General features: G+C 38.4%; 1 protein-coding gene across 3 annotated transcripts in view; it reads right to left on the bottom strand.

Annotated features, from left to right (window-relative positions):
- Positions 1-13634, bottom strand: part of znf574 (zinc finger protein 574) — a 36615-nt gene extending 22981 nt beyond the window's left edge. Inside the window, exons 1-2 of one of the 3 annotated variants that reach the window (XM_088326773.1) lie at positions 13565-13634; positions 4340-4501 (exon numbers count right to left, since the gene is read on the bottom strand). In XM_088326773.1, the coding sequence (XP_088182899.1) occupies positions 4340-4495 (156 nt within the window). In that variant the 5' untranslated portion in view covers positions 4496-4501; positions 13565-13634. Of the gene's footprint in view, positions 1-4339; positions 4502-6016; positions 6073-6367; positions 6420-13564 lie in introns of those variants that run through there. The other 2 variants (XM_088326774.1, XM_088326772.1) reach the window with 2 other exon arrangements.
- Between the last annotated feature and the right edge of the window lie 234 nt (positions 13635-13868).

Raw genomic sequence — 13868 nt, 5'->3', positions numbered from 1 at the left:
AATTAAAATGGATTTTAAACAGAACAGAAGTGTCATGCTCTTAGAAGACTCGATTGCTTCAATCACCACCTTATTCTTTATAATTGTGCTGAGCGTTGATTAGTTGTAGCCATGTTCTTCAGTGAGGGTAGGGATGAGAGTCTCTTCTTTGTATTTCTTTCTCATCTCAAACCTTCCATGGTTATCATATTCTTGCTTCTCCATTTAGCATCACTTCAAGTCTTGAGACCCATAGCTTAACAAGTAAAAGTTAGTTACACAAGACACTGAACTGAACGAAGCAAGAGAAATGGAGCATTGCAGGAGGGATTTGAGTAAATAGCATCTTCATGATGCTGTGACGCAAACCAATAACTGACAAGCATCTTATATGACGTCGACTAATATCAGACAGGCATCTTAGGGACAAAATTCAGTCATATGCAAGAACACCGCAAAGTTTTAATTTTCTGTGTTTTTGAACACGCAAAATAATTTGTGGTAGATGTTTTATGGTGGGGTGAATGCCGTGGCGAGATGCCATGTACATCGTTACTTACTGTAAGCTGTGCCCCGGGGTTATAGTGGTGTAGACACAATAGAGGAAAGAGAAAACGGTTTGCAAGAAGTCCTTGCAAAGTTCCAATGAAAGAAACTCAAACAACAATTTAACAGAAGACCACAAAATCTGACATGCCCTTAAAACGGGCAATGGAACAATGTCACGGTTCAAGGTTTACTTATATGCATTGGTCATTGGGGCACCAATGAGGACGCAACTTTGAACAGCTTTCTCAACTGTTGATGGTTCCTGGCCTGTTTTGGGGTCGTGGCAAAGTTGGAACCAGATGAGAAGATTGGACCAAGACAGGGACTCAAATTAAGTGACCTCAAAATTTCAGTTTCTGAGGCCTGCTTGGTTGGTTGGATGCCTTAACCACTAGGGTCGTAAAATTCAAAAACTGTCTTTTTTTTTCTGCACATTTTTATAACATTTTAAAATCTGTGAGAGAAACACTGACATTTGCCAGTATCTCCACTGATTAAGGATAAAAAAAAAACAAAGCCATGGTAGTATAGCTATTACCTGCAGGTGAGCAGTAAACACACAGCATGTTTGCCACGATTTGTAGGCCACACTGTGTGCTTCTTTTGCACTCCAAATTGATTAGCTCAGCAGGACGTTTACTGCTTTTCTCACAGTGCAAGATTGTGCTGCTTTTAATTTTGAAAATTCGCAGTATTACTGAGTCTTTTCGAGAACCCGGTTGAGTTTGTGTCATATATTATAGTCTAAATTCCTTTTAATAGAATAATGATAGCTATATACTAAAATGACTTGGTATTAAAACAAATCAGTTTTCAACCCAAAGATTTGAGTAATTTTTGTTGTTGTATTTAAACAAAAAATTGGAAGTTAAGCACAGTTGTACTAGGTGATCAGCTATCTTGGCTACTCTTGCCTTGTCGTGATCCTCATTTCAAAATAGTTTGTCCTAACACACAAGTTGAGAACTTAGTGTGATTTATTCTGTTTGAATGCCGATAACAATGGGTCCCAAGAGGGTTAAAGGGGAGGGAAAAAGGAAAACAGTAATAACAAACGATTGAGAACATTTTGATGGACTGATATGGATTCTGATCAAATTATGTTCATGTACCAAGGAATTGCTGTCCATGTTCACAAATTTGATTTTCTCAACTGTAGAAAGTTAGATCTCTAGTATTAGCATGTAAACATTGGACAATGTCCGGCTAGTGTCTAACAAAAAAACGTGGAAGCCAAGAGACACATTAACTTATGTGTAAAATGAAAAATCTGCAGCTACGTAGTGCACAAATTTGTCACAACATCATGTTTTCTGTGGCTTTTCTCTTGATGACAAAAGTGTGTCATTTTCGACCAAAAGGTTTTCAGTGCGGGAAATTCAGTGCATCCCTGCTAAAGAGGTTATGTTCAGCAAATAAAACACCAAGGGCATTTTTAAAAATGTATATATGATATATAAACTACGCCTTTAATGTGATTGAATTGTCACAAAAAGCTGAAACTCAGAGGTAAAAAAAAAATTTCATCTAAGGAGGTGATAAATTAAATCTTTGACCTAAGAGCGCTAATGAAACATCAAGATATCAGTCAAAACAAACCTGAAATATCAACCACATAGACACATCTAATCCATCAGATAAAAACCCCAAGTCTGGAGTGCAGTATTTCTGGCTCTGACCTCGCAAGTGCTGCTTGATCTCGAGTCTGGAAAAGGTTCGCTATCGGCGAGATGACAATCGATGTGGCGGGGCCTAGGAAGCGTCTGCCTCGGACGGTAATGAGGTCGCAGAGCCGACCGACGCCAGAGATGTTCTCTTCACACACGAGCGCTATCTGAATCACTTCGGTAAATTAACTCTCCAGGTCTGAATCGCGCTTCCTCTTCCTTCATTTTGAGTGTTGTTGTTATGGCACACAGAAGTGTGCTAATTGCTAACACAGAAGGTGAGTACAATGGACGTCAAGTCATGTTTATCTGTTTAGCCCTTAATCACAAGACGTCTCAAAGCGCTGCACAGACCACAGACTATTTAAAACTACAGACTATTATTACACCATCCCCTGATCTAAAACCTACATGAGGGCAAGGAAAAACTCAAAACCTTAGCATGAGTAACCCTGAAGAAGTCACAGCACATGAGGTAATCCACCTTTCAGGAAGACCAGGCTGTAATGGATGTTGCAATACACAAACATTGTTTATTCATAAGCTAAAGAATATAAGTGTGATTTGAGCCTAAATTCAAACAGTTACGGGATACATGAACCCGGGTGGGGATTGTAAGGTGAAAGTCTCATAGGGCAGGAGATAGAAATCCATTATAATGCATAGCTAACAATTCTGAAACACTCATTAGCCCAAATAGTAATATTGAAATAACAAAATATCATATTAAAAAATTAAAAAATTATTATGATTAAATATTATATTATGTGACTTGAGCTAGTTTGGTGTAGTAGTGGCTGGTAGAAGACGATGACTGCAGAATAAAAATGAAACCGAATTTTTAAACTTTCACTTGCGAGCATTGTCATAACCTTAGAAAATTCCTTTGCTTAAATTGCCTCCTTGGTCTTGATCCCGCCGCCCACGATTTGTGTTTCCTCTTCCCATCTCTTGAGAATCACTTTTATTTTAGAACCTTGTATTGCCACCACATAAAATGTATTTGCTTTATTCCTGATCAATGATTGGTAGCCATTCTTGTTCCTGATTTTGATTTATTTATAATTGCTAGCTTCGTTTTCAAGTGCATCATGGTTTTACTGCAAGCCTTGGGATGCATAGCGGATAAGTGCAAAACAAAAAAATACAGTTTGGTACCACAGACTCAAAAAGTCTTTATAAAATTTGGGACTGAATAAGGGGACAGATGTGTTGTGGGAGGTAGTTCAGCCAAAAGTATATTAGCATTTTCATAATCCCGTGACGCAAATCAATAGCAGACCAGCATTTCATATGATATCGACCAATAGCACACAGGCTCCTCAGATACGCAACTTCACACACACACAAACACCGCAAAGTTTTAATTATCCATTTCTTGCAGATAACATATAATGCGGAAAATGCTGCAAAGAGCGGTCAAAAAAACATCCACACTCTATAGTGAAAACGTCCTAAGGCAGGGTCGCCATATCCTAGGGATCTAATATAATGCCTTAGGAACGGTTTAATTGCTGTTGTCTTGTAGCGTGATAATTATGGCAACCGCAGTCAACCTTCTAGATTGAGCTGTTAAGCCACTTAATCTGTGACATAACAGCGCAGGCCCACTGCATTAGTCGTCGTTTTGTTCGTTTATTCAGTCACGTTCCGCACCATAACAGCTCTAAATGCTATCATTGGATAAAGGGATTGTTTGCATTGAGCGTACATGTAAACGTTTCCATCCAGAAGGGGGGAGTCATAATCGCGGAATCAGTCTAACCTTTAGAATTATTTAAACAAATTAAAATGCGAATTCTGAACCAGTTCAGGGTGCCAAGCCCACTGCCTAAAGTTAGCTGGGATGAGCTCCAGCACCCCTGCAACCCTAGTAGAGGTTAAGTGGCGCAGAAAATAAATGGAGGGAAAATGCTATTTATACATCATATGCAAAGGATTAGAGTGTAGAAAGTAGAAAATTGCATGAGAAGCTAGAAAATATACAGGTACATTGTACCTGGTTGGATCCTGACCTTGGAACTGATTAATTTTATATCCTGGAATGTACTGTACTTGTACTATATTTTGTCTTGTACAAAATTCAATTTCCAGGCTATAGAGTGACTGATTTTTTAATATCTTGTTGGACAAATCTTTCTTACCTGCCCCTGAAGCACAGGAACAACAACCGGCATGACGCGGGAGGCGTCTGTTTGGTCCTCCTCGGCGGTGCATGTTAACTGGTGTTTGAGGACCTCTTCCAGGGTGTTGAACTCTTTGTAGCAGGGGAAGCACATGTACACCGACTGAGTCTCCATGGCCCACTGCGGTGGATAACAAAATGATCAGCATTACGAAAGATTGGACTATTGGTACTGCAGTACTGGAAAGCTTTAAACAAATCGTTATTCGCCCAAATAATTTCAGTCATTTTTGCTTCAGTCATTTTTGCTTTGGTATTCGGTCGAAAAATTAGAACTCAGACAACCCCCCCAAACACAGATGCCCGTTCGACTGACAGAGGCAGCAATTTTGGATACTCTGGCCTGGTAAGGTTGCATCATTTTGAGAGCTAGTCAGCCTGACAATATGGGTTGAGAATATATTGTGATGTAGTGTTTTGTTTCATTCTTGCCGATTATATATATATATATATATATATATATATAAAACCATTGAGTTTGAGGAATGATTGCCAAATTCTATGAGGTTATGCAATCAAACTCCTGCTCAAATGGTACAGTAAATGCTTTAAATTGTGTTTTATGCTTATCTTCATGGTTTAATCTTTCTTATCCACACATTTAAAAATTATCGTTTTCTAGGTACATGTTACTTTTATAATTTGGGCACTTTGGAAAGCGTAGGCACGGTTGAAAAAAAAAAATACCCATACTTCGTATGGGAAAAAGGTTTTGGTACTTGAACACATATCCCGGATTTGAATTAGAACCGTCTTTATTGTCATTGATCGATCTATCTACCTACATAATCAAGCCATATCCCCCCCAGTGGGAGGTGGGCAAGAACGCACTCACATTCACCAAACATCCATTCCATGTTGCAATTCCCGACCCGACACTGAGCATTAAGCCCATAGCACATAGGGTGAGTTGCTGTGCCATGCAACCCTTCATCAGCAGAGAAGCCCGACAGCATACAATGGTTTACCCCCTCCGCATCATATGCATCAATAGCAGTCATTCTGAACTATCCTTCGCCATTCTCATCCATTCCTTGCATCTATTAAATGAATCGACATCACATCCAGAGCACGTTTCACCACGTCCGTCTAACCATATTTAGGCCTTCCTCTCAGTCGGTTTTCCACCACCTCTGCACTTACATACAGTCTTAGTCAAATGGCCTTCATCCATTCCATTCCTTTCCATTATGTCCAAACCATCGCAGAACATTTTTTCTCTCATCAAGATCTTAAACACGCCAGTTCTCCTTGCTTCCTCATTTCTTAACCTATCCAGTCGTCACTCCACATATGCTCAAAAAAACATCTAATTTGAAAGACATTTAACCTATTACGCTCATTTACTATCAAACCCCATGCCTCTGAGTCATACAACACAGTTAGTACCACCAAACTTTCATACGATCCTCGCTCTGCATCCATTCACAGATCTCTACATTTGAACAATCCGTAAAGCACACCCATTGCCTTGCATCCTTCACCCACACTTTTCTTTACACCCTACTCCAAAACAACACCTGCTGCCACATACAAACCCAAATACTTAAAACCATCTACCTCCAGCAAATTCAAACCATTCAATAATATCTCTAATCCAGGTACTTCAGCACCTCTCGAAAGCCTATTAACTTACTATTGTCTGCATTCCCCTTTCTTCTCTTACACCCTATCAAACTCAACTACCAAAGTACTCAGTCCTGCTACAGTCATCCAGTAGTGTCATCTGCAAACAGCTGCATGCAACCCACCTTCACACACTATGCCTGGTCTGCCTGCTCTACATACACCTCACTCTGTCATTGATAACAAAATAAATATCATAGTGGGAATAAAATAAATGCATTACAAAAAACAAATACATTGCAGACGGGAGCAAATTAATTTTTACTAGTGGTTTCTAAACATGGGATCAAGAGTTGCTTTATGGTGTCAATTTAATGCCAAGACTGTACTATTAAGTGGAATAGAATAGAGAAGCACTTACTGTAACCGTTTACAACAAGATTAGATGTGGCATTCCAGAATGAGCATGTAATAAAAGACTTAAAAGAGAAAATTAAGATAAAAGAATTTTAGGACAAATGGGCGAATAGTTACAAGAGAGTGCCCTAGTAAGTGCACAAGAACAAAAGTGGAATGAAAAAAATAGTGCAATGGCATTAGCAGAAACAAATGACCAAAGTAAGTCGAGAAACAAAATATATATATTTTTTACACATAAACTTGCTTTACAAATCAATTTAATATGCTTTTCAGTCTTGTGGGCTGGTTTAGGGTGGTGATGTTCCTTGAGAAGAAACTGTCTATGATCCTTGTTTTATGACTAAGTACAAAGGTATCACTATATATGAAAGCAACTACATGTTCTTGAAGTTCAAAAAACTCCTTGTGTGATGCTTCCCTAGAATTACAATTGTCTTTATCAATTTGATAACTTTGTGAATATTGGTTACAACGAGATACATTCAAGGTCACTCGTTTTCAACCTGTTTAAATTTTATTAGTCATTCAGTAGCTGCCTTTGGCTTGAATCTGTGCTTCCATTTTCATAAAATAATGGGCTAGCACCGATAGCCCTACTGGGCTTGGCTTTGCAGGATTTGCATTCCTCTGCAGAATTCCAAGAGTGCTTTGTGTCAGTATAAACAACATAGCTCCGCTAAACCGGTGAGATCTGCGAGCACCTCGAATAAATTTGTGTTAACAACCTGCTAAAGAAGCTAAAGACAGTAGATACATTTGTGAAAGCAATAAACAAACTGTAAAACAAGGCACTACTCCTCTTATTAAACATGGAAATAGGACTTCTTGCTTACAGCTATTTCAATATCGATAGTATCGTTTACAGAGAATTGCTTGAAGCAAAACAAGAATATGACCACTCTGTCGTTTTCAAACTGTCATTTGAGACAGCCTCAAATTCACGACTCACAGTTCAAAGGTTGGGGTTGGATTCCAGACTCCAAAATACTTCCCTGTGACTGAGTCGGTTTGCTCTGTGCAACAGAATATTGCAGCTCAATTCATACTTTATCATTCTGCACATTGACTTTATTATTTACATTGTATTCGAAACAGCTCTTTAGTTTTGCTTGCATTTTGCACATTCAGCCAGTGCAAATTAAATACGGATTTTAGGTTGCTTTAAAGAGTTATTGCTATTTTTATGAAAAGTCTTCATTGTAGTTTATTAACAATATAGTGTACATAGTTTACAATGTGATTAGACACGGGACTCCAGGATTTTCTGCTATTTTAAGCATTAAGTGTGACAACTGTGAGTTAAGTAAATGTGCAGATCAAGAGTGTGAACGTGCTTGTGTATGTATGTACAGGACTGTCTCAGAAAATTACAATATTGTGATAAAGTTCTTTATTTTCTGTAATGCAATTAAAAAAACAAAAATGTCATACATTCTGGATTCATTACACATCAACTGAACTATTTCAAGCCTTTTATTATTTGAATATTGCTGATTTTGGCTTACAGCTGAAAAAAACTCAAAAATCCTATCTCAAAATATTGGAATACTTCCTCAGACCAAGTAAAAAAAATAATTTTATAACAGCAAAACTAAATCAAACATTTGAAAATGTCCATTGATGCACTCAGTACTTGGTTGGGAATCCTTTTGCACGGATTACTGCATCAATCCGGCGTGGCATGGAGGCAATCAGCCTGTGGCATTGTTGAGGTGTTATTGATGCCCAGGATGCTTCGATAGAGGCCTTCAGCTCATTTGCATTTGTAGGTCTGGTGTCTTTCATCTTCTTCTTAACTATACCCCACAAATTCTCGATGGGGTTCTGGTCAGGGGAATTAGCAGGCCAATCAAGGACAGTGATGCCATGGTCAGTGCACCAGTTACTGGTGGTTTTGGCACTGTGGGCAGGTGACAGATCATGCTGGAAAATGAAATCCTCATCTCCATAGAGCTTTTCAGCAGATGGAAGCATGTAGTGCTCTAAAATCTCTTGGTACACAGTTGCATTTACTCTGGACTTGATGAAACACAGTGGACCAACACCAGCAGCTGACATGGCTCCCCAAACCATTGCTGACTGTGGGAACTTCACACTGGATTTCAAGCAACTTGGACTTTGCTCCTCTCCAGCCTTTATCCAGACTCTGGCGCCTTGACTTCCAAATGAAATGCAAAACTTGCTTTCATCTGAAAAGAGGACTTTGGACCACTCTGCAACTGTCCAGTGCTTCTTCTCCATAGCCCAAGTCAGACGCTTCTTCCGTTGTCTTGAGTTCAGAAGTGGCTTGACCATGGGAATACGGCTATTGTAGCCCATTTCCCGGACACGTCTGTGAACTGTGGCTTTTGATACCTGGACTCCAGCTTCAGCCCACTGTCTTTGAAGCTCCCCCAAATTCTGGAAGTGGCTCTTCTTCACAATTTTGTTAAGGCTGCGGTCATCTCTCTTGGTTGTGCAGCGTTTCCGGCCACATTTTTCCCTTCCAACAGACTTTTTGTGGATATGCTTTGAAACTGCACTCTGTGAACAGCCTGCTCTTTGAGAAATTTCTTTTTGTGTCTTACCCTCCTGATGGAGGGTATCAATGATGGTCCTCTGGACAGCAGTCAGATCAGCAGTCTTCCCCATACTTGTGATTTAGTTTACTGAACCAAGCTGAGTGTTTTAAAGGCTCAGGAAACCCTCGCAAGGTGTTTCGAGTTAATTAGATGATTCAGGTGATTAGTTGAATAGCCTACTTGTATACTTTTTCATGATATTCTAATATTTTGAGATGGGATTTTTGAGTTTTCTTAAGCTGTAAGCCAAATTCAGCAATATTAAAATAATAAAAGGCTTGAAATAGTTCAGTTGATGTGTAATGAATCCAGAATGTATGACATTTTTGTTTTTTTAATTGCATTACAGAAAATAAAGAACTTTATCACAATATTCTAATTTTCTGAGACAGTCCTGTATACAGTAAAACCCCTTCATACCACCACTCTATTCTTTTAAATAGGCAGATCCTTTTATTTCTGTAATGTCATTGTTTCACATTTAAATTCAGGGTCTCCTAAAATAATGTAGACACACTTTGACAATAAATAGCCAGTAAACTACTTTGATATTCCAGATTGGATTTTTGGAGTCACAATGCCAGGTACTAGGATTAAATTTGGGCTTTAAAAAAAAAAAAAAAAAAAAAAGGTGGACTAGAGAAAAAAAGTTTATTGACTAGTAATTATCTAAGGCGTGCCTATACTATGTTGGGACTCCCTGTACATTTTAACTGAATTTTTTTTTCTTTTACTATTTTTTTTTAATTTAAACTAGACTTTTTGTAGTGTAAAATTAAAAAAAATATATATGGCCAGTGAAGAAATAGAATACCTAAAAATGACAACATTTTCAAAAGAAAATGACAGATTATTTGTGAGGAAAGATGATCATTATTGTCAAGCATTAAGACATTGGTATAATGGCGGCGCCCTCTGGCTGCGGCTGCACCGACTCGCTACAACGGGTCAGGTGTATCGACATTTCGTTCTGTGTACATTGTTACAAAGAATGACAATACAAAGGAAATTATTATTATTATTATTATTATTGTATTAACTTTGTTTCAGGACGTTTATTTTTCTCTGTATTAGGGCCTCAGCTTTGCTCAGCCGTCTTCGACAATATGTTGAGGAATTGTTCATCATGGCGTCAGATGAAATAAAGCATAACACTAGCATTATCTACCTGCTGCAGCGCTACCGACTGGGGTAGTGTGAGGAGGGTAACGAGGACAGCAGAGAAAATAATCGGGACTACACTTCCCTCCATTCAGGACATTGGCCAGAAGCGCTGCCTATCCTATGCTAAGAACATTATCGGGGACCCCTCTCACCCCCATCATGGACTGTTCACTCTGCTAGCCTCTGGGAAGAGGTACTGCAGTGTGCGGTGCAGGACCACCAGGTTCCGCAGTAGTCTAGTCCCCCTGGCCATTAGACTGTTAAATGGTCAATCTAACATATAGTTAACCTAAATCTTAACGGCTGCTAATCTGACTTTTTGCACTACTGGCAGTTCTTTATAGCTTGCCACTCCTTGCACATTTGCTCTCTGCACTATTGTACTTACAGCGTTATTGTTACAGTGTTAATGTTACTGTTTACCTGACTTGTTAACCTGAATGCCCATTTTGCACATCTGGTTAGCTACTCCTCTTGCACAATCGGCACTATGGTAAAATACTATACGTAGCCATAATACAATACAACTTTTACTTATATCTGTACATTCGAGGAAACTGTGCGGGTCAGACGTATCGACATTTCGTTCTGTATACACGTGTACTAGAATGACAATAAAGTAGATCTGAATCTGAATCTGAATCTAAATTTCAGTCTTTTTTTCTGAAAAAGAGATTTTTTTTATAACTTGGGAGGTTTGATATCTTTATGTGCTGAGGTTTAAGACATGAAATATGCCCCACCTTTCGAGAAACGTCATTCTAAGTAATTTAATGACAATTGCTCAAAGCCAGCGTATATTCAAATTTCAGTCTTTTATATTTGTTCTGATATGGAAAATAGAGATTTTTTTTAAGCGTTTGATGACTTTGAAGCTCTATGTGCTGAGGTTTATGCCATAAACTATACCCAACCTCCTTTTAACTTCACAGTTTTACACTTGACAAAACAAAAACAAACAGACTCAGAGATAGTTTCTTCCCCAGAGCCATTACCACCTTTAACACACATCACACCAAAAACTGAAACTCTTGCAAACACATTACCTCATACAGATGTAACATTGTACTCATGCCTATGCTCACTTTGCACAATGTTGCCTATTTTTGCACGACCGCACATTGCACTAATACGATCCCAAAACTGTATGTAAACTTCCTACATGCCCAGATTTCTTGTGTAAATATTATGTAAATTATGACCTTCATCTTCTTTGTTCCTTTATAATCTTCAACCTGCTGCCTCCCGGCAAGAGCTACAGGTCACACAAAGCAAAAACAAACAGACTCAGAGACAGTTTCTTCCCCAGAGCCATTACCACCCTAAACAGACACCGCACAAAAAACTGAAACTCTTGCAAAAACACTACCTCACACGAATGTAAAATGTTACTCACGTCTATGTTCTTGCACATGTTGACTGCACTATGTTTACTGCTCACCTTGCACAATGTTGACCATTTTTTTCTGCACTATGTTGACTATTTTTTTTGCACTATGATGACTTTTTCACCAAATGCAAAATTGCACAACCCTTACGATACCAACTGTATGTAACATCCTACATTTCTTGTGTAAATATCATGTAAATTATAACTGTAGCCTTATCTCCCTTGTTTTATAACCTTATCTTCTCTGTTCCTTTATCTTCTTGGCTTTTTACATCACAGTGAATGTGTGAAACTGGAGTGTCATGCCCAATTTCATTGTCACAATATGTTAACCCATTTTGTAACAATGACAATAAAGGTATATTCTATTCTATTGTGTAAATTATAACCTTATCTTCTTTGTTCCTTTATCTTCTTAGTTTTTTTTTATCCTCACTGTTAAATGTGAACCTGGAGTGCCACGTCCAATTTCGTTGTCACAATATGCTCAACCTATTTTGTAACAATGACAATAAAGGTATATTCTATTCTATTTAATTAATGTAGTAATGACGAGTAGACAATGACAACTTCACAAAGCTAGCAGATTTATCAACCGTTTCCATTTTTGCTTTTATATTGATAGAGAAAAAAAAGCAGACGTTATATCTCGGCGGTTTTGAAACTTTATGTACCAATGTTTAAGACATAAATTATGCCCAACTGTCCTTATTTAGTCACTCTGGAATTGACTTGTGAAATACTGAGGAAATTCTCATGGAAGGCACCACATATTTAAAAATCAGTTAAGAAAAGTTAACACTTTTGTGAATTTGGCAGTTATTAAACGTTATGTGCCGAGGTTTAAGACCTAAATGATGCCCGACCTCTTTGTTACATCACAGTTTAAACTGAGTTACGTTGTATTTACAATAACAACTTCATAAAGCTGGCAGATTCAGTCTTTTCCGTTTTTTATACGAATTTTTTGGTTTGTACAAATTTATTGACACTAATAACAGCAAACAAACAATGTGAAGTTTTTATAACCCTTCTCGACAATCTTAACAGCAATCAAGCATATTCACAATTTCGTTATGTAACATCTTTGATAATGTCAATAGATCCGTCCAGTTTGAACAAATTAATTGACACCAATAACATCAAACAATGTGAGATTTGAACAATCCTTCTCGACAATCTTAACAGCATATTCACAATTTCGTTGTAGGAAAATAGGTGGCAATATAGAAATTGGCGCTGTTGAAGCTTTATGTGCTAAGAATTAGGACAATCATTGTGACCAACAATCCTTGTGACGTCACTCATAAGAGTGATATGACATGTTGATGGTTTGTGGGAGGCGTCACGTTATGTACTTCAGTGTTACATTTATCTTTGAGGAAATAAAAATATTTGTACGTGCAATAAATTCATGTTGTCCACCTCGTTTAGGAACCACTTGAGAGTCCGATTAATCGGTATTATGTGTCCACATGGCACCCGAGCTTTCACCATCTTTTCATTTTGTAGTGATAACATGAAAGCGTAAGGGTCTAGCCTTCTTTGCGTTGTCCGTTTACGCCATACAATTCGTGCTTTCAATATCAAAGGCAAATATTTGATAGAACATGGAAATTTCAACTTTATTCAGAACAATTTTATTCGACGCCGGCTAGCAGCTAGGCGGCTAATGTAACAGCATCATGGTCTTTTGTGCTGTGACGCTAACCGCTAGCTAAAAGCTGGACTGGCCAGGAGTGGAAGCTAACGGCTTGGCAGTTGACGAAATGGCCTCCATTTTCGACATGTTAAGGCGTCTCCATACAGCAACCAGAATGACACCTGTCAAATCAAACTCGGGCATTTTTTGCTTCCTTGTCGATTGTCTACTACCAAGATAGACGAGAAGAAGAAACAGAAGAAGAAGAATTAAGGAGGAGAAGAAGAGAATCCTTAAGACAGAGGGCGGGCGAGATAGCCTTCTTCGGTGGTGTAATGGCGGTTGTGGCATATTAAGCTACTGTTCGGCGTCCCCTCCTCGACCAAATTTGCACGTCGAGAAGAGCAAAAACTTAATATGATTAAATGTCGAATGGCTCACCTGAGTTTATTTTTTTTCGTTTCGACGTCGAAGCTAGAGGAGGAAATAGGACAACAAGTTGAGTCAGTGCTTCGTCTCAAGAAGCTGGGCGCTGATTTGCTAGGGTGGAGCTCAAATCCGCCAATGGTTTTCGCGGTTACTCACAACTCGCAAAGTTGGTCAAAGTTTTTTGTGTTTGCATTTATTTTATCTTTTTTTTCCTGTATAACACTCTGGGAAATTAGCCGTATGATTGCTCCAATTTGGTGTCTTTATTTTAAATATAACAAGATGCGCTTACTAGCTGCGTTGCATTATGGGTAGT

Source organism: Urocampus carinirostris, chromosome 2 (genome assembly GCF_059441175.1).
Source record: "Urocampus carinirostris isolate Australia breed hairy pipefish chromosome 2, RoL_Ucar_1.0, whole genome shotgun sequence".
Classification (NCBI taxonomy): domain Eukaryota; kingdom Metazoa; phylum Chordata; class Actinopteri; order Syngnathiformes; family Syngnathidae; genus Urocampus; species Urocampus carinirostris.
Note: the sequence above shows the minus strand (reverse complement) of the source record. Positions and strands in the feature narration are given on the sequence as shown.